The 21532-nt window shown below is 40.4% G+C and overlaps 1 protein-coding gene across 2 annotated transcripts; it reads right to left on the bottom strand.

Annotated features, from left to right (window-relative positions):
* Positions 1-12829: 12829 nt before the first annotated feature.
* On the bottom strand, positions 12830-18867 carry LOC105499019 (purinergic receptor P2Y1). Of its 2 annotated transcripts, none has more exons than XR_011619812.1 (2): positions 16204-18867; positions 12830-15547 (listed from the first exon to the last, which is right to left on the bottom strand). XR_011619812.1 is itself a non-coding variant. In XM_011771397.3 (2 exons), the coding sequence occupies exon 1, from the start codon at positions 18810-18812 to the stop codon at positions 17691-17693; it is 1122 nt and encodes a 373-aa protein (XP_011769699.2). In that variant the 5' UTR covers positions 18813-18867; the 3' UTR covers positions 12830-15547; positions 17652-17690. The 2 variants fall into 2 exon arrangements, 1 of the variants encoding a protein (XP_011769699.2); XM_011771397.3 differs by having other exon boundaries at positions 17652-18867.
* Positions 18868-21532: the final 2665 nt, after the last annotated feature.

Raw genomic sequence — 21532 nt, 5'->3', positions numbered from 1 at the left:
ATTTGTATGTTTATCTTGTATCCTGTGACCTTACTGAACTCAATAATAGTTCCTAGACTTTTATTTTGAAGATTCCTTGGGATTTTCTACATGAGCAATCATGTAATCTACAAATAGAGAGACAATTTGTCACTTCCTTTCCAATATTTATGTCTTTTATTTGCTTTTCTTATCTTTATACTGGCCAGAACTTTCAGAATTATGTTGAATAAGAGTGGCAAGAGAGGATGGTTTTGCTTTGATCCCAGTCTTAAAGGAAAATCATTTAGTCTTTCACCAATAAGTATAATTTAAGTTGTAAGTTTTTAATAGACGCTCTGTTTCAAGTTGAGAAAGTTACCCTTTGTTCTTATTTTTTCTAAGTGTTTTTATCATGAATGCATATTGTATTTTCTCAAATGGTTTTACTGAATCAATAGTATGATCATGTGATTTTCTTTTTTTAGACTGTTAATATCATCATTACATAAGTGGATTTTTGAACATTGAATCAGCCTGAGTCCCAGTAACAAATCCCATGTGGCCATGGTAACTCTTTTTATATAGCTGAATTTTATTTGCTAATATTTTGTTAAGAGGTTTTGTGTTACAGATATTTTATATAGTTTACTTTTTTCTTCATTTTATACTCTTTGTCTAGTTTTGGTATCAGAGTAATACTAGTTTTATATAATGAATTGGGAGTTGTTCTCTCCTCTTCTGTTTTTTGGAAGAAGTTATGTAGTCTTGATGTGATTTTTTCTTTAAACATTTGGTTGATTTCTTCAGTGAAACCTACTAGGTTTGGAGATTTACTTTTAAGGGATTTTTAAGTTACAAAATCACTTTTCTTAATAATTACAGGTTTATTCAAATTATTTCATATTGGATGAGTTGTATTAAGTTTATGTTTTCAGAGGAATTCATTTATAAAATTTTATTTCATAAGGAATTTCACCTCTTATGTACATAACTTATCAAATGTTTGTGTGTAAAGTTGTTTGTTGTATTCCTATATTGTCTATTTGATGTCAGGAGGGTCTATACTATATCACTTGCTTCGTTCTTGATGTTGTCATTGTCTTCAATTTTTCTTTTTCAGTCTTAACACAAGTTTCTCAATTTTAGTGGTTTTTAAAAGAGCTATCTCTTTGTTTCACTGATTTTTTTCTGTTGATTATGTGTTTTCATTTTTACTAATTGCTGCTTATATCTTTATTATTCTTTCCTTTTGATTGTTTTGGATTTATTTTGTTATTTTTCTGAATTCTCGAGTGAGAGCTTAAATTGTTGATTTGAGTCTTTTCCTCTTTTCTAATTAAGAATTTAGTTTTATAAATTCGCTTGTCAGCACTGGTTTAGCACTGCTTTTGCCACTGAAAGTAGGATTCTGGGTTAGTGGTTTTATTTTTCTTTCAGCACTTGAAAAACATTGTGCCACTTCCCTCTGGCCCTATGGTTTTTAATGGCAAACAGACCATCTTTCAAATTGCTTTCCCCTATAGTTTAGGTGGTGTTTCTCTTTTGCTGCTTTCCACATTTTTTATCTTTAGTTTTCAAAAGATCACTATAATGAGTCGGTGTAGATCTCCTTCTGCTTCTTCTTTTCGATGTTCTCTTGGGTCTCTGAATCTACAGATTTATGTCTTTTGCCAAATTTGTGAAGTTTTTGGCCATTATTTCTTCAAGTACTTTTTTAGCCCTACCCTCTTTCTCTTCTTCCGGAATTCCAACAGCATGCATGTTAGTTCCTTTGTTAGAATCCCACAGGTCCTTGAGGCTTTGTTCATTTCTTTTTCTAACTTATTTTCATATTGGGTAGTTTCATTGTCCTACTTTCATGTTCACTGATTTTTTCCTTTGTACTGCTACTCTGCTGTTGAGTCCATCTACTGAGAAGTTTTTTTTTTTTTTGAGACGGAGTCTTGCTCTATTGCCAGGCTAGAGTGCAGTGGCATGATCTCGGCCTCCTGTAATCTCTGACTTCCTTGTTCAAGCGATTCTCCTGCTTCAGCCTCCCAAGTAGCTGGGATTACAGGCCCGTGCCACCACGCCCAGCTAATTTTTGTATTTTTACAAAATTTAGAGACAGGGTTTCAGGGTTTCACCATGTTGCCCAGGATGGTCTCGATCTCCTGACCTAGTGATATGCCACCTCAGCCTCCCAAAGTGCTGGGATTATAGGCGTGAGCCACCACACCCAGCCAAGTTTGACTTTTAAAAAATTTTGGTTATTGTATTTTTCACTTCTAAAATTTCCATTTGTTTCTTCTTTATATATTTTTTTACTGAGATTTTCTACTTCTTTGCTGAAACTGTTTTTTCATCTGTTTCAAGTGTGTTTGTAATTGTTCATTGAAATATTTCTATGATAGATGCATTAAAATATTTGTCAGATAATTCTAACACCCCTGTTATCTCGATGTTGGCATCAGTTGATTGTCTTTTTTTCACTTAGTTTGAAATCTTCCTGGTTTTTGGTATGATGCATGATTTTCTATTGAATCCAAAACACTTTGGATATTCTGTTTTAAGAATCTGAGTCTTATTTAAACTCTGTTTTAGCCAACTTCCTTTGACATGCTCATTACTCCTAGGTGGGAGCCATAGTTTAAGTTCTCTACTCAGCCTCTTTGACACCCACTAGGAGGGCTCCTCATTACTGGTGGTAGGGATGAAAGTTCCATCTCCCTAGCAGGCCTCCACTGATTCCTCACTAGCTGAAATGGATTGGACTGTCTTGTTACTATTCCCCCTCAGGCCATCTACTGACATCGCAGGAGTGGCCTCTTTCCCACCGTGGGGTAGGAGAAGTCAGGACTCTCTGCTAGCTTTCCACTGATGCTGAAAAGAAAGGTGGGGGTGGGAGGTTAGGCTTTTACAGCCCAACAGGCATTAAAATCCAAAGTTTCTACTTGTCCTTTTCTGATACTACCCTGCAGCAGTCTTAGGCACCTCATTATAGACCGGTGAGGGTGGAAATCCAGGATGCCCACTTGACCTCTGGGAACAGGGGGTAACATTTCTTTCTGAGTTGTTTGGCTGGAGTAGAGCAGTTATTGAAAAGTTTCCTGTTTGATATGCTGCTCCTTCCCAGTTCCTTTGGTTCAAAAGCAGGTGTTGTTGGGGCTTTTTCTGTCTGTGCCCATTGGCATGTTCAGGTTGCTGGTTTCTTCAGTTCCAAGTCTGAGATTTATGAGGCAAAAAGAAAACTCAAGGAACTTACCATCATGCCATTCCTTAGCTCTTGAGATCCATAATTGATTTACTTTCTTCTTTCCATCAACCAGAATCTTCTTGTGTTCATTTCATATAATGTTGAGGGTTTTTAGTTGTACTTAGTAGCAGATATGGGGAAAAGTATGTCTAATCCATCTTCCCAGAAGTAGACGTTTATCTTTCATTCTTTTCTGACTTGTCTATAGGACATTTCCTTTTTGGAAATGGGCCCCATCATCTCTTCAAACTTAACTTGTCCATTTATGGAAATACAAAGAGACCCATGCCTTGACCCTTACCTGAGCCACACCCTGGGTTATGGAGAGAAGATTACAAGAATAATATGTTTGGGTACTCTGAGCCCTTTCTCCGACATGTGATCCAGGGAGACAGAAAACCTCCAAAATAGAAATGACTGTGTGGGATCTAAGGGGATGTTTTAGGAGAACTCACAGGGTACCCCATGCCCATCTCATGCCCCAAGAAAAAAATGCTGTTAGCCTAAGAGGGGTATGGAGTCCACCCAGCAGAAATGAAGGGATTTCTGTGAATAGCCACAGGGGTGACTAAGCATTACATTGCATAGAGATAGTCCACCTCACATGCTGCCAGCACTGAGAAATGACAATATGGACCAGCATCCCTCATTTCAACAACTTCACCCTGTTATGGACTCCAGTCACAGCTTCAAGGAGAAGGGCAGGGGAATTGAATAAAGTGAAATTAAATTTCTGATAGTTTAGTAGAAAAGAGGCTTAAAATAATTAAGCTGAGCTATGAAAAATAGAGCGATATTTCTTACACAGGGGCTGGAGAGGCTCATACACTATTTTCATGCTTTTTAAACATTCTCCTGCTCCCCTTTCCAGCACCCTATTTCTTGAAGAGTCACTACAATTATTCTTGATTCTCCAGGTAGAACCTCAGTTATCCTAGAATTTTCCTTTCCTTTTCTCCATTGTATGTAGACACCGCTGCTAATTATTCCTCCTTAAAAATATTTTGTGTTTCTGCCTCTTACTTTACCACCACCATCATTCTTTGAATGTCATGCTTAGAGCATCAGTGTCTTAGCAGGTCTCCTTGTTCCCCTTGCCAGATCTCCAAACTGTCATTCCCCTGATGTAAAACTTTTCATCGCTTTGTATTGCCTGCTGCAATAATGCAAACCTCTCTGTTTATTCCTTTACAGTGTGGTTTTATTCTGCCTCATTACACTTAATTTCTTCCATCCACTAAACCACAGTGAATCTACTTTCTCCCATTCTTCCTCCCAAGTCCATCCTCATTCCACTAGATTTGCTCATTTTTTCCTTCTCTTTCCCACTTCCCAAAAAAGCAAACCTGGAGTTTCTTCCTTTCTTATCCTTAAATATTAAATCCTATTCCACCTTTACATCCAAAGTAGTAACAATTTTCTTCATGAATATACTTCCTTAGTGTACCCTAGTTCAAGCAGGCACTTAATTTGAAACAAAACAATTCACAAATGGAGAATAGTAGAGAGTAAATTATATCAAGAAGCAGCTATGAACATAGCTTTTCTCTCTCTCTCTCTCTCTCTCTCACACACACACACACACACACACACACACACACACACAACTTCTTTTCATGGCCTTACCAAATAATTCATCTCTCCATGTGGTTTTTCCAGTATACGGTTTCAGGGTAGTCAGCTTCTTATGTGGTTGCTCAGAGGTCCAAGAGACAATGTTCCAACCAACAAGGCTATATGACCCTTGTTGTATGTGGCTATGATCTAGTATCAGAAGTCACAACATATCACTTCTGCCATATGCTGTTGGCCAAAACAGTCACAAGCCCTCTCAGATTCAACAGGATGGACTGTAGACCCTAACACTTAATGGGGGGAATGACAATGAATTTACAGCCATGTTTTAAAACTACTGCCAAAGCTCTAAATCGCTACCTAAAGCCAACCTATTTCCCTATCCCTGACTCCATCTAAGGACAGACAATCTACCTGAATTATAGAAAAATTTATTGCCAAAGTTCCTACTAAAATGTCAATTATTTCCACCCTGGGATCTTTCTAAAACTTGCCTTTTTAATTTCCATAACAGTATAACATCTTTGGTACAAATTTGCTTGTAAGCAAATTCTGATCTTTTCTTCTCCACTCAGTTCATTCAGCTCTCCTCCCACTTCTAAACTGATCTTTTGATGCTACATCTTACCCTTTCTTTGTATGCATTCTGGAGACACAATTCTTTCCAAAGGAAACTTCTGTAACCCCAACCTTTCCTTACAAAAATCTGCTGACAACTCCCCAATAAATATTTCCCTCAGAACTTGAAACAAAGCAATCATTTGACCCAGCAATCCCATTACTGGGTATCTACCCAAAGGAAAATAAATCATTCTATCAAAAAGACACCTACACTCATGTCTTAATCCCTACACTATTCACAATAAAGATATGGAATCAATGTAGGTGCCCATCAATGGTAGATTGAATAAAGAAAGTGTGATACACATTACACCATGGAATACTACACAGCCATAAAAGAGAATGAAATCATGTCTTCCGCAGCAACATGGATGCAGTTGGAGGCCACAATCCTAAGCAAATTAATGCAGGAACAGAAAACCAAATGCTGCATGTTCTCACTTACAGGCAGGAGCTAAACATTGAGCACACATAGACATAAATATGAGAATAATAGACTCTGTGAACTACATATTTGTCAGTTTTCACACTGCTGATGAAGATATACCTAGGACTGGGTAAATTGTAAAGAAAAAGAGGTTTAAGGACTTAAAGTTCCATATGGCTGGGGAGGACTCACAATCATGGCAGAAGTCAAGGAGGAGCAAGTCATGTCTTACATGGATGACAGCAGGCAAAGAGAGAGCTTATGTGGGGAACTCTCATTTTTAAAACCACCAGATCTCATGAGACATATTCACTATCACAAGAACAGCATGGGAAAGACCCACACCCATGATTCCATTACGTCCCACCAGGTTCCTTACACAACATGTGGGAATTCAAGATGAGATTTGGGTGGGGACACAGCCAAACCATATCATTCTGCCCCTGGCCACTTCCAAATCTTATGTCCTCACATTTCAAAACTAATCATGCCTTCCCAACAGTCCCCCAAAGTCTTAACCCATTTTGGTATTAACTCAAATGTCCACAGTCCAAAGTCTCATCTGAGACAAGTCCCTTCTGCCTATGAGCCTGTAAAATCAAAAGCAAGTTAGTTACTTCCTAGACACAATGGTGGTATAGGCATTGGGTAAATACAGCCATTCCAAATGGGAGAAATTGGCCAAAACAAAGGGGCTACAGGACCCATACAAGTCTGAAATCCAGCAAGGCAGTTAAATCTTAAAGCTCCAAAGCTCTCTCCTTTGACTCCATGTCCCACATCCAGGTCACACTGATGCAAAAGCAAAAGGTGAATTCTCACAGTCTTGGGCAGCTCCATCCCTGTGGCTTTGCAGGGTACAGCTTCCCTCCTGGCTGCTTTCATGGGCTGGCGTTGAGTGTCTGCAGCTTTTCCAGGTGCACAGTGGAAGCTGTCAGTGGATCTACCATTCTGGGGTCTGGAGGACAGTGACCCTCTTCTTACAGCTCCAATAGGTGGTGCCCCAGTAGGCACTCTGTGTGGGGGATCTGACCCCATATTTCCCTTCCACACTGCCCTAGCAGAGGTTTTCCATGAAGATCTCACCCCTGTAGCAACCTTCTGCCTGGACATCCAGGTGTTTCCAGACATCTTCTGAAATCTAGGAAGAGGTTCCCAAACCCCAGTTGTTGACTTCTGTGCACTCACAGGCTCAACACCACATGGAAGCTGCCAAGGCTTGGGGCTTGCACCCTCTGAAGCCATGGCCCAAGCTCTACACTGGGCCCTTTCAGCCATGGCTGGAGTGGTTGGGACACAGGGTACCAAGTCCCTAGGCTGCACAGGGCAGAGGGACCCTAGACCCAGCCCACAAAACCACTTTTTTCTCCTAGGCCTCTGAGCCTGTGATGGGAGGGGCTGCTGTGAAGACCTCTGACATGCCCTGGAGACACTTTCCCCATTGTCTTGGGGATTAACATTTGGCTAATTGTTACTTATGCAAATTGCTGCAGCTGGCTTGAATTTCTCCTCAGAAAATGGGATTTTCTTTTCTTTTTTTTTTTTTTTTTTTAGACGGAGTCTTGCTCTGCCGCCCGCCGGATCTCAGCTCACTGCAAGCTCCGCCTCCCAGGTTTACGCCATTCTCCTGCCTCAGCCTCCCGAGTAGCTGGGACTACAGGCGCCCGCCACCTCACCCGGCTACTTTTTTGTATTTTTTAGTAGAGACGGGGTTTCACCGTGTTAGCCAGGACGGTCTCGATCTCCTGACCTCATGATCCGCCCGTCTCGGCCTCCCAAAGTGTTGGGATTACAGGCTTGAGCCACCGCGCCCGGCCTCTTTTCTATTGCATTGTGAGGCTGCAAATTCTCCAAACTTCTATGCCCTGCTTCCCTTATAAAACTGAATGTCTTTAACAGCACAAAATCACCTCTTGAATGCTTTGCTGCTTAGAAATTTCTTCTGCCAGATAGCCTAAAGTATCTCTCTCAAGTTCAAAATTCCACAGCTCTCTAGGGCAGGGGTAAAATGCCACCAGTCTCTTCGCTAAAACTTAACAAGAGTCACCTTTGCTCCAGTTCCCAACAAGTTCCTCATCTCCCTCTGAGACTCCCCTCAGCCTGGATTTCATTGTCCATATCATTATCAACATTTTGAGCAAAGCCATTCAACAAGTCTCTAGGGAGTTCCAAACTTTCTCACATTTTCCTGTCTTCTTCTGAGTCCTCCAAATTATTCCAACCTCTGCCTGTTACCCAGTTCCAAAGTCGCTTCCACATTTTCGGGTATCTTTTCATACCCAAAAATTTCGGGTATGAATTCTCATACCCGAGAATTGCTTTTCAGCAATGTCTCACTCTACTGGTACCAATTTACTGTATTAATCTGTTTTCACACTGCTGATAAAGATGTACCAGAGACTGGGCAATTTACAAAAAAAAGAGGTTTATTGGACTTACAGTACCATGTGGCTGGGGAGACCTCACAATCATGGCAGAAAGTGAGAGGCACAGCTCAAATGGTGGCAGACAAGAGAGCTTGTACAGGAGAACTCCCATGTTTAAGACCATCAGATCTTGTGAGACTTATTCAATATCATGAGAACAACATAGGAAACATTCACTCCTTTCACCAGGTCTCTCCCACAACGTGTGGGAATTCAAGATGAGATTCGGGTGGGGACACAGCCAAACCATATCAGACTACTAGACAGGAGAGGAAGGGAGGGGGGCGTGGGTTGGAAAACTACCTATTGGGTACCATGCTTACTACCTAGATGAAGGGATCTGTACCCCAAACCTCAGCATCACACAACATTCCCATGTAACAAATCTGCACATGTATGCTCTGTATCTAAAAGTCAAAATTAAAATATATTCCCCTCCCTCCTTCTTTCAATAGACACCATGTTTGCTATTTTGCTATTCTTGCACACCAGAAGAGGAACAGGCATTCTTCCAACTTCCCACTGTTTCTTGACATTATTCTTCTACTGCCATGTAAATCTTTTTTTTTTTTTTTTGGCACTAATGCCAACTAGTTCTTGCTAGCTTCCCCCTTACTCAGTGCTCTCCTTCACCAAACTTCAAAATAATTTCCTCTACAAAACCAGTCTTCCTGCCACTCCGTGATCCAAACAATGTCTCAGTCTCACAATTACAGCTCTCCTCTACTCTGATGGCCTTTGCCACCAAGTAACTTCAATACCCACAGCTACCCCTTTCCTAGACTACCGCTTCTCCTTGTCCTTTTGACATCATCATATACACAAATTTTCAAGTGGAGTTTTTTTGCTTTCTTTGAGCAATTCCTCTTTATCCCTTTTTCTATTTCTAATCTCTGCCTCTAGCGACTAACCTATAATCCTCCTTCTCTTACTAAAACACTTCTTCAGTGATCAGTAACAATTACTATTTTTATTAAATGTGCCCTCCAAAACATCAATGTTTTCTAATGTATAAATCCAGCAGACTCTTTTTTGTCCCTTTTGTAACAGGTGACAAAGAAATACCTCTTCCTTAAATTCTCTTTTGAGACTGATTTCCTCAGGAGGGCCGTCCTGGATCATCTATGACAATCCCATCCTGTCTGTCCATCACATCCCTGTTGTTGGTGTTGCTTATAGCTCACTGCTCCCTCCTCCCTTCCTGCCCCTTTTTTCTTCTCTGTCTACATACACTCCCCAGATAATTGCTTCTATTTCCTTGGTTAACAGCTATTGTTTGCTCACGGATGATTTTCAAACTTTAATCTCTTGCTACTACTCTGCCCTGAATGCTGGAATGTCATTTACGATGACTTACTGCACTTTTCCAGTCGGATATCTTTTAAGTACCTCTATCCTAGCACACATTGCACCCTCTCTACCACCATACTCCTTCCATACTCTCAGGTGGGAGATATTATTAAAACATAATTTGCATGCAAAGAAGAATGGTGGTGACTAGTTTTAAAAGAAAGTAAACAAATATGAAAATTTTAATCCATGTGCTACTAAACTGTTCCGGGCAGGCAGAGTGTAGGGTAGATGCTTATTATCAAGTTCAGGATAGATGCTTATCAAGGCTAGTATCTCCAGGGATAGGCAATTCTTTCAGCTGCTCTATCTTACTGGAATTGATCTTCAAGAATATCATCTTTTTATTCTAATTGTAAGTTCTGCAGGCAACTTTCTGATCCATAATTATATCCTCCTTGAACAAACAGATGTCTTACTGGGACTGAGATATAGTCATTGTATACTCATAAATTGGCAATCTAGTTGGTAAATGATTCTCTTGTCAGTTTGCTTGGTGTGAGTCAGTCCTCTGGAGTTGGTGAACTCTAGGTGAACTGCTAAGATCAAGTTTCTGAATCTGCAAAAGTGAAGATCAGGCTCTGGACTGCAGCAACTGAAAATAAACCATGAACTACAGAGGTAACACCCAGATGAAGAGGTCAGAAGATATTCTTGTAATATATTTTTAATTATACATACTTTGTCTTCTGTGTCTTTGTCCCATAGAGTGCATATCACAGTGCAAAGCATCAAAAAGTTGAATGCTTGCCTGTTATTCAGACCTCAGACATTCAATGGAGTATCCAAAAGAACAATATTAAATGCACTCAATCTCTCAATCCCACAAAGCCTCCATGGTGTGGAAGAAGACAACAGAAATTACAGAAAAACAATAAGAACAACAATAAAATAGCTAATGGAGTGGCAAAATCCTTAGCAGCCTCAAGAATGGCATACTTTGTATGCTTTGCCTATTCTTCCATTACCCTATGAACTGCATCTAATAATGCCCATTTTATAGTTGAGGAACACACAACAAACAGGGTTTAAATAACTTGTTCAGGTATGCAAGTAGTAAGTGGCAGAGGTGGGCTCAAAGCTAAGGTTTTTTTTTTTACTGCAAAGCTGCTGTCAAACAGTGAAGTTTTGTTGTTTTGCTGTTAACTCTTCACACCTGAGGAAACAGTATGAAGGTTAAGCTATCAAAGTTTACACAAAGCTGGGGTTTAATGATACTAACTGCAAACAGTCATCCTTAGAGGTAGGCTAAAAGGATGCTTTAATTTCTTTGGGACTTCAGAAAGGAATATTCAGAAGAAAATAACGTTAAAAGAAAAAAGAACAAGTGCAAGTAGCATAATTAACTATCTTTTCATTTATTTTAAAAGTTTTGAAAAACAACCTCTTATCCTCTATTCTTTTAATTTTATGCCACTTTTTACTGAGTAGCGGTGAATTTTCAAACTTTTCTGATGATGTCAACAATAGAAAATGAAATGTCCACTGCGACCCACGCCACAAACACAGGTAAATATATGTATATGCATCGTGTTGTGTGAGTATGTGTGTGTCTGAAATTAAAACCACAATTACTTACTGAGTTATGGACTCTGATCTATTCTATTTCATTTTGTTAGCATGTCAATCATAACCCATCATATTGATTTCATGACACTTTCATGAGTCAAGACCTACAGTTTGAAAAGTCTTGGGATACGAGAGGAATGTTTTAGAAGTGAGAACGCCACATTCTTTACTAGCTCCACTTTTGAATGTGAATATTTTGTTCTCACCTATAAACCAAGGTGATGGATTTGGATCATTTCCAAGGTCTCTATCTTTTCTAGTCTGTCTTCTTCATGAATTTTCCAGCTTTGCACAGTTGTGATTTCTCCCTATCAGGTATTCAGGAAAGGCAGTGCATTTTTTTCCTCTTTGAAGTACCAACAGCCTCCACTTGCCTCCCATCCCCTGTCCCCCTACCCACTTCCATTCCCAAAGAGTTGCAGTTCTGTCAGCTGCTCAGCCCAGGGGCCTGACTCCATCCGCAGCTGCTGTTAGAACTGTCAGTCCCAGCAGCCATGCTGACTGGGGATGTCAGTCCCCAGGGTCCAGCCCAAGGCAATATAACCTTGCAGGATTAAGCAAGTAAGCACAGTGTTAACATTAACATGGATTTCTAGTGACATCTGTTTTGTCTGTAATGCCCCATCCTATCAGACTTCTAAGCCATAATAGATCTACTTTGAATTTAGGACAAGCTTTTTGTATTTGACAATGGAAGATCTGACCATATTTTGGGGAAAAATTCTAAAATCTCCTAAAGTAAGAAAATAAACTTTTCAGATCATTAAAATCGGAGAGGGAATCAAAATGGATATTAACTTGTAGAAAGAAAAGGGTCTCTGACTTTAAACCCTAAGTGATTTCAAAAATCAAAAGGTGCTCAAAGCTTTAGGGTAAATTCTTAAGTCAGAAAGATAATTATCTCTATATAAATTATATGTATGTACTAAGACACATACACACACACATACATACCTATATGCCCACAGAAAACTCTACTCAAGCTGATGTTAATAAATGAAGATTCCCAAATGGCAAAGTCTGCATAGTACATCTAATTAAGGAGTTAACACTGACTGACACATATCTTAAAGACTGCAAGAAATTTGTATTTTCTACCCACAGGTTTCCCTTATAGAGCACCTATCTCAGCACACAACCAGAGAACCCAACACAGGACCATTGTGCACGTACCTTCTCAACTGAGGGAAAAAAAAGATAATGCTTTAAGCATGCTCCCATTTCATTGTACACTGTTTTCACTGCTGCACAGATACATTTTTTAACAAACCTGGGAGAAGCAGGTGGTGTGTATGCTAATAAATAGAATCCACGAAGAATTATTAGCATAATCACCCCCATAGATTAAAAATTAGGTGAGAAAAAATTACAGCCAACATTTTAAACACAGAACACTAGCATGAGAAGCGCACATTAAGGTAGCATGAAGTATTTTACAATAAAAAATTAGCTTACATTCCTATTGACAATATCAAACATTCATAATTTTACCTATCTTGCACCAGGATTCTACCTTTAACATTGTAGTTTTTAGAGCCCAGTCTTCACCTTAAAAAACAGTTGAATTAGTTAAATGTGTTTTACAGTACTTCTCAGTCTGTATATTGTTTAAGTTTGGCAAAATTTGTGAGTATTAACACTGTAATAACATGGAAGCCATCAAACCATGTTTCATAGTTTTATTGAGTCTTTTTCAGTTTTAATTGTCCATGGTAAGTACAGTTCTAGTGACCACAATTATGAAGCTCTGCTGATACTAAAAATAGCAGATACAAAGTTGGCTGCCATGCCTTACCCACTAAGACACACACACACACACACACACACACACACGCACGCACACACACAAGGTTTTGCATACTCTTGCATGCAAACAATACTATGCTATTATAGGAAATGTACTTTCCTTTTATTAAAAATACAATTACACACAATTAGTCTGGGTTTTGTTAAGCTACCACTGATTTAGATAAACCTGAGAAAGCTCAAAATATCAAGTAACACTGTTTCCACACCACTCATTCAATGGCACTATCACTCAAAAAGAAATCTAGTTCAATCATCTATATTAAAATCACAGATAATATGAAAATAAACATTTTTTGCTAAAGCACTAAAACATACTATAATTCAAATTCACAAATCTTGATATGTAACATATATTCACCTTCATATTAATTTGTGACGATGTGTATAATACAATGTACAACAGAATAAAAAAACTGTAACAGAATTCAGCAGTCAAATAATATACAATTATCACTATAAAATTTGGAATTTAAGATATCAACTGAACAAAAAAAAAAAAACAGATTAAAATCAATAGCAATATTGAACTTGCTGGTAGTGTGTTACTTTAAAATTCCATCTCAAAACAATTAAGATTATGCTATCTCACCTTAAGAAGCAGCAACACAAAAAATTAAGTAGAACTAAGCGGCAGAGGCCGGGCGCGGTGGCTCACGCCTGTAATCCCAGCGCTTTGGGAGGCCGAGGCGGGCGGATCACGAGGTCAGGAGATAGAGACCCTCCTGGCTAACACAGTGAAACCCCGTCTCTACTAAAAATACAAAAAAATTAGCCGGGCGTGGCGGCGGGCGCCTGTAGTCCCAGCTACTCGGGAGGCTGAGGCAGGAGAATGGCGTGAACCCGGGAGGCGGAGCTTGCAGTGAGCGGAGATCGCGCCACTGCACTCCAGCCTGGGCGAATGAGAGAGACTCCTCGCAAAAAAACAAAAAACAAAAAACAAAAACAAAAACAAAAACAAAAAACCAAGCAGCACTGATTATACCAGCTGCCTTTTGCTCTCCCCATCTCCATAAAGATTTTCCTTACACTGTAATGTTGTCTATATAATGCCCATCCCACTTGACTGCTAAAACATGACAGATCAACTTTAAATGTAAGACAATACTTTTGCATTTGGAAAGGGAAGCTTTGACCGTATTTAGTGACAATACTCTAAACCTCCTGAAAAGACAACAAAAACTTTTATTTAATATATAAAATGTGGACAATACAGACCCCATTTGGCTAAGATATTTTATATTCACTATTGATCTTATGATAGTCTGATACCAAATTGTGTCTATACAGAAAAAAATAAAAAGGCAAACATGCAAAAGCACTTCTAGGGAAAATTAATCACTTGTATCATGAAACATTTTCATATTTTAGACTAAAAAATGTGAAGACTTAAATATTCCAAGATACTGCTATTTGAAAAGCACTGGAATATACAACTCTTATTTATGTATGCATCATATATTTTGTAAAATACACCAGTTTGACACATTAATATTATACATTGCAATAAATATAATTTACATTAGTATATTGGATCTTTCATGAAAGTTTTTCAATCTGTACAACTGAAGGACTGTGAGCTTCTTCAATAAATACTATTACAATAGCTACAACTTGACCAGCAAAGTTTAAGCTTCAATAGATACTAACTAGTATTACATCTTTAAACATTGTCACTAGCCAAATTCCAGCTGCTATAAGCACTGGCATGTATAATATCCAAAGACAGTTTAGTGTCTTGTCTGAGAAGATTGAGACACTTTACAGGTGACAGGTCCACATCATAATCTGTGAAACTTACAAGATTTTTTTTAGCCAAGGAGTGGAATGAAGTCCTGGAAAATACAGTAGCAGATTTCACAGGCTCCTGGCTGTTCAGTTTTCATGCTTTACCATATCCCCCAAAGCCCCAACAATGGATGTCATCCAACTTTTTAATCTATGTGTGGTCTTGGAAGGGTCAACAGTCACACAGCTGGCTGAGTGGCAACATCATGGTTTTAACTCTGAATTCTGACTTGCATGCTGTATTTCTTCTTTTTGTCATTTCAATGTAAACACAGATTGATGTTCAAAGAGTCAAAGATGCTAATTTGTAAGCAATAAAACATCTTGAATTTGCCATTAAAATATTTTTTGTGTGAAATTTTGCTAGGTAGTAAGTTCTATAATGTTAGCAGTTCTTTTTTCCAAATGCCAACACATTTCTGCCCTTACTATTAACATACTTCAATCGTCATATGACCTGATCAGTTTTTCAGCCAACAGAGATCACTACCTCATCCTGACCCTCTGTATGTTTTCACCATTTGTACATCTTCCCAGAGGCTTCTTTTGGCCTGGAAGGAGTTAGCAAGATCATTCTTGTACTATGTGGCATGCATTCACATGTCATCAATGTCCATATGTGATGTATGAAGCTAAAGAAGAAACACTTTGGCAAAAAACATGCCAAGTAGTAAACAAGCATTTCTAGACACTGTTCACCTCCTCAGTGGATCCACACTCACAGAATTCTCTGGACGCTGAAACAATGTACTTAACACATACTCTAAATTAAGCTGAGCATCCTGAGACCTAAAAGAAAGAAAACTAAAGTAAATGGTGAAGAAATATTATACAAATGTGTATCATTAGGCTACAAGTTCAAGTCTGGTACAAGTCCTGTAATTTCCATCTTGGTCAGTTTAATGATCTTGATCTTAACAAGGTCAATACAGTAATGACATATTTTAGATTTTGTCTTGTAGGACTCTAAAATGCATGTTATTTGAGCCTGATGAAGTGAGAATTTTGCTAACCCTCTCCTCAAAACGAGGAGGTGTAGTAGGTGTCTATTTGGTTTCTATAATCCTCTGCATTAAAACGGAACATGTAAAAAGAATCACTGCTGAGGAAGGCCAAATACAGCTTTTCTTCATTGATCTTAGTGGCCAGAGATTGGCTAAAGTGAAGCTACTTTGAAGGTCTCACAAATCCTCAATCTACATAGGCATTGCAAGAACTGAAATCAAGATCTGAATTTCCTGTCATTATGTTCCACAGAGCACTAAGGTTCTTTCTTGCCTTAACATACAGCCCCATGTTGCTCTACTTGTAAAGTGCTTTCCAACAAGTTATTCCACCATCAGTTGCAAACTCTGATGTTGACTTTATGGGGGCTAGCTTTCAAAACTAAAAATTCCTTTGACACTGGATTTATTTGTTCGGGATTTTCAATTGCATTATCTCACCTTATTATTCTCATGTAGAAGATGACCATTTCAAGGGCTAGACGTGCAGCAATTCAATATTCATTAAAAATTATTAACACTGTTGAAGCATTTTACAAATTTTTCATTAACACCTGGCAGAGAACAAATATAATGGATAACACTGACCAATAGTCTTCTCTCTATTACTAGTCTGATTAGTACTTTACTTTTCAGTGCTATGGTATCTAGGTACTTTAAGTCTCTATATTTCCCTCTCCATATACATGTTTTTCCTTTAAATATTGAGATGTAAGGTTTATCCAAAGATTATAGCTTCCCATTCTATCAATGCAACCTATACAAATTCCATTTCTTCTTTTCATATCGCATTTTGTGTTTTCAAACACTTAGAGGAAGCAAAAAGAGCCTTCTCCACCATGATTTTAATTTAAACTAAAGCCCTCATTCTAAAATGTCTTCTGCCCACCTCAGTTGCTTCATACATTTGAGAGTATACTTGGAGGCTATGCATTGTGGATGACTGTCAACCTCTCCTTTTCTGAAATACTGTCCTCCTGTCCAACATCCTTCAACTTACTGTTATTTGACTTTCCTCAAACTTTGGTCTGTAATTTGTTTGTGATTCTTAAAATTGTTTTTACAGATGTGAGTGAACACTTGTCCTGGAACACAAACAAAGTCTTCAGGCATTGCACAGCAGTGGGGCAAGTAAATGCTCTTTATCACAAGATATCTAAGAGAGCTCACAGTGTTTAGAAGGAAAATACATGCATTTTAATTATTTTGAATGCATTTCACCAGTACGATAATATATGCAGGCTTTCCCCATCAAACATTTAGCACCCAGTATATAATGAGACCTTTTCCAGAAATAACTGGAAAACAATCACTTTTCAGGCTCTTAAATTCATTAACTTTACTTGTCTATTCAATTCCCTAAAGAAACTCAGTCAACTATCATCTATGCTTGTAAGACACTGAAAAAGACACCCCGCTCAGAGATCCATTGATGTGATGCTGGATGAACTAATGAGTTTAGTGTTTTGTTATACCATGCTAAATATTTCTGAGAATGTAGATTTTCGTTTTATTCCTATTGTGGATTTTAAAAATCAATAAAGGCTAGATAAACCACAAACTCAAGTTGAAGGGGGCTAGTTTTCTTAGAGAAATTACTAATATCAAAAATAGCCCCAGTACTCAGGTGCACACACACTTTAAACAGAAAAGCTTGTAAATTTTAAAGGCCAAAGAGAAAGTAAATGTTTAACTAGGTAGTGCTGTTTTATTACACATACTTCTAGTCAGAAAGAAGACAGACTTTGAAAGCAAACCAAGCAAGCTAAGTGTGGATGTGGGCATTTCTACTTCTATTATTTTTTAAACTATTTTCTTGGTTTGATTTTTTCTAAACTGACTAGAAAGTTAAAGAGGGGAAAAGCACTTGATTCTGTTAAGCATCCTACCATATTACAACAGACAGGTGTTTGGAGATTCTTGTGCCTTCACAAGCTTGTATCTCCATTCTGCTTGAACTCAGGTAAAATATTGAGGGTCATGTCTTCACTTTTGGATTGCAAATTTGCCTCACTTCTTCTAGAAGCTTTCCTTGTGGCTCGGGAGAGTCTCCTTCTGAAAGTATCTCCCGCCAAGAAATAGAGAATGGGGTCCACACAACTGTTGAGACTTGCTAGACCTCTTGTCACCTGATATGTGGCATAAACCCTGTCATTGAAAGCACACATTGCTGGGGTCTGAAAGTCAAGCCGGGCTCTCAAGTTCATCGTTTTCATCACATGGAAAGGGATGTAAGACACAGCAAAAACAGTCAGTACAATGATCACCAGGTAAATCGATTTTCTCCTCAGAGGAGAGTTGTCCAGATCTTTGTAAATCAAAGCTCTCACAATTAATCCGTAACAGCCCAGAATCAGCACCAACGGGACACAGAACATGGCCACGGTCGTGCACATGCTGTAGATGAAATAACTTCGCAGGTACTCGTCTGAGGTGGTGTCATAACAGGTGGTGGTTTTGTTTTTGCGGACCCCGGTACCTGAGTAGAATAGGATTGGGGAGATCGCCACCACCACAATGAGCCACACCAGCACGCTGATATAGACCGCGTTCTTCTTTTTGAGCCGGCCCAGGGACTTGAGGGGGTACACCACACCGCTGTACCGGTGGGCACTGATGCATGTCAGAAACAAGATGCTGCCATAGAGGTTCACATGAAAGATGAACCTCTGCAGTTTACACATGGCATCCCCGAAGATCCAGTCTGTTTTATTGAAGTAGTAGAAGATCAGGGCTGGCAGAGTCAGCACGTACAAGAAGTCGGCCAGAGCCAAGTTGAACATGTACACGGAGATGCCGCTCCAGGGCTTCATGTGGAAGACGAACATCCAGATGGCCACGCTGTTGCCCAGGAAGCCGATGATGAACACCAAAATGTAGACAGCCGGCAGGTAGTAAAACTGGAAGCCCGTCTTGGTCAAGGCGCATTTGAACGACGCAGAGACGGCGGCAGTGGAGGCGACCGTGCTGTTCCCCCAGGACGAACCCGGACCGGCCAGGAAGGCAGCGTCCGTCCCGTTGGGGACAGCCGGCCACAGCACCTCGGTCATTCTCTCCTCCTGGACTTAGGCGGCGGCTCCGAGGGGCAGCAGGCGGCGAGAGGGCAGCGGCGGCCAGGGGCGCAGCAAGCATCGGAAAAGCCAGCGAGCGGAAGGGAGCGGGCAAGCTGGATCCCCGCGGGAGGGGGCGCGCAGGGGCTCGCCCACGCCTGCTCTGGCCCCGCGTTCGCCGCGGGCCATGAAATCCGCCCCGGGCCGCCACCGAACTGGGCTATCGGGCAGGCCAGCAACTTCTCCGACCGCTGGCAACGCCGAGCTTACACAACAGGGCGCGCAGGGCACCACCGCGGATAACTTTCCGACTGCGCTTTCCCGAGGGGCCGCGGGTCCGCGCTGCAGAGCGCGCCAGAGGCACAGCGAGGTCAAGCGAAACTCGCTCTGCGGGGATCTCGCATGGGGAGGGTGCTCCCCAGCCTCCTTGGCTCAAAGATCAACTTCATTGGGGCATCTTCCTCCTCCCTACCTTAGAAACCTGCAGCTCAGCTTCGGGGCGTCTTATCGCTTCCTCCTCCTACCCTGAGCTCAGCTCCTGGCGGCCATCGGAGCGCGCGTGGCCGCAGACTCGTGCGCTGCTGAAGCGCGTCCCGTTCAGCGTCCGCGCAGTTCAGGGGCCCTTCCCCAGGCCCCGCTCTGTCCAGAGTACCGCGGTCAGGCGGGAGAGCTGAGCTCCCGTGAGGGTGGGCGGAGTTTGGGCACCCGGGCGAGTCCGCACTCCGCGGGGAGGCGAGGGGCGTGCCTCCGCCGAGCTCGCCCAGCAGCCAGCCCGCGTCCTCTAGGGTGCAGTGGGAAGCAGGAGGCGTCTACTGGGGAGCAGGTCTCCGCCGAGGCCGAGTGTGTTCAGCCTCTGCCAACACGCTGCTACCGGAGTCGGCGGCGAGGGCGAGGGGTGCTCTCAAAGGTGGCTGCTGGCAGGCGATTGGCCCGCGAGCGCTTCTTCTCTCTTCCGCCAGCTATCTCGGCAAAGTGAAGTTGCTGACACACAGGAAACCCTTCTGACCGCTCAGAGCCTTCTGCCTACAACCCCAGAGCCGACCAGTCCGTGGCAGAAGCCTCTAGGGCCCCCGAGAACCACGCCAGGTGTTTTCAAGCTCCAAGCAGCCAGGAGTCCCTAGCTGGGAACGCCCTGGCATTGCAGAGCACCTAGCTTTGCTGGGACCGGATTTCTGGCACATGCAGGAACCTGCTATTCCAAGAGGGCGCGAGCCTCCAAAGGAATGAGGGTTGGGAGAGGGGTGGAGAAGTCTGTTTCGCCCTTCTTATCGTTTTTATTTTTCTATTACTGTTTTTTTCTTAATTACCCAAATGCTATTAAACCCACGTTATTAGTAACATCAACGTGAGAATTTCCAAAATAGCCTTGTAAAAATATTACTAGTCTATATTGCACATTGCTTTAGCACAAATTTGTCGTCATAGATACTTAACACCTATCAGACAAGACAAGCTCCCCAAATCCTCCTGTTCAGTACATTTAAAGATCAGAAGCTACAATGAAACAGAAATTCAAAATTTATCGCTTTGAAAGTAATTTGAATACCAAATGAAATACATTTATATTGATAGACGTAAAAGATGGTTATAATTCCAAAGTGACTAAGGTATGGTTTTGGCGGGGGGTGGGGGGAAGGAGGGTATTTGCAATTCTATTTCTTTAAGTTAAAATGATTAGTTACAGTTACCTCTAGTATCTTAAAGATACAGACTTGGAACTTCCTTAATTACTACATTTACTGACAAACTCATTTTCTTGCCTTGAATGTAAATTTTAAGCAATGCACTTCAAAAATATATTTGAGTAAGTTTAATAGGAAACTAAATGAAATATTAGCTGTTCAGGAATATATATAAATGGATCAACACAGGAATGTAATCTAGCACTTCTTGACAAGTTACTAATCAACAATGTATTTTTATGTGACACATTAACAAAAGCTTTTCTCTTAGAGGAAAAAACATCTGAAAAGAAAATATCTGTAAAATATATACCATCAAGATTTCTTTCTGGTCCCAGATGCTACACGATAGTGTTCCCTTAAAAAATCAAGGAAAACCACGAGCTCCTGGCTTTGATACCACAAAGGAAAATACCCCCCACAAGATCCAGATGGTGCTTTAGAGGAACACATATAGGAAGGAGCATATCTTAACACATGGTATGAATACACTGGGTTTTGAATTGCAATTTAACAGTATAAAAATTAATAATAAAACTAGAGTAAATAATTCAAGTAAAGAGTGTGAATGAGATTGTCTTGAAAAGTCTTATTTTTGTGTGTTTCCTTCCAGTCTCCTGATTATATGAGTCTATAATTCTGAGCCTTAACATGAAACATTTGTGTATTGTTTGATTAGTATGGTACTAGCTGGGATGATAGTCTATTAAGAGAGAAAAGGAAGCAAAGAAAACCATTAAGAGTTCCAGGGGTACTCAATAGGTCTTAAGTCCTCACTCCCTTGCATTTTTTATTTGCAACCTAGGCAATATGTAACTTCACTCAGAAGTCTGTTGCAAATGCATTAACTCATAATGTGAGTGTTTTGAAATGTACACTTAGTCCAGATACCATTAAGTACTTTCAGAAAACTGATGTCTTACTAGGAATTGGAGGATAGTTGTTTTAGGTGCACCACAGACTTTTCAAAAAATTATGTGAAGAAATAAACTTCGTAAGCATTGCTTTTGCATTCAGGATATTTAACCACACACTTAC

The sequence above is a fragment of the Macaca nemestrina genome, chromosome 2 (assembly GCF_043159975.1).
Source record: "Macaca nemestrina isolate mMacNem1 chromosome 2, mMacNem.hap1, whole genome shotgun sequence".
NCBI lineage: Eukaryota > Metazoa > Chordata > Mammalia > Primates > Cercopithecidae > Macaca > Macaca nemestrina.
Note: the sequence above shows the minus strand (reverse complement) of the source record. Positions and strands in the feature narration are given on the sequence as shown.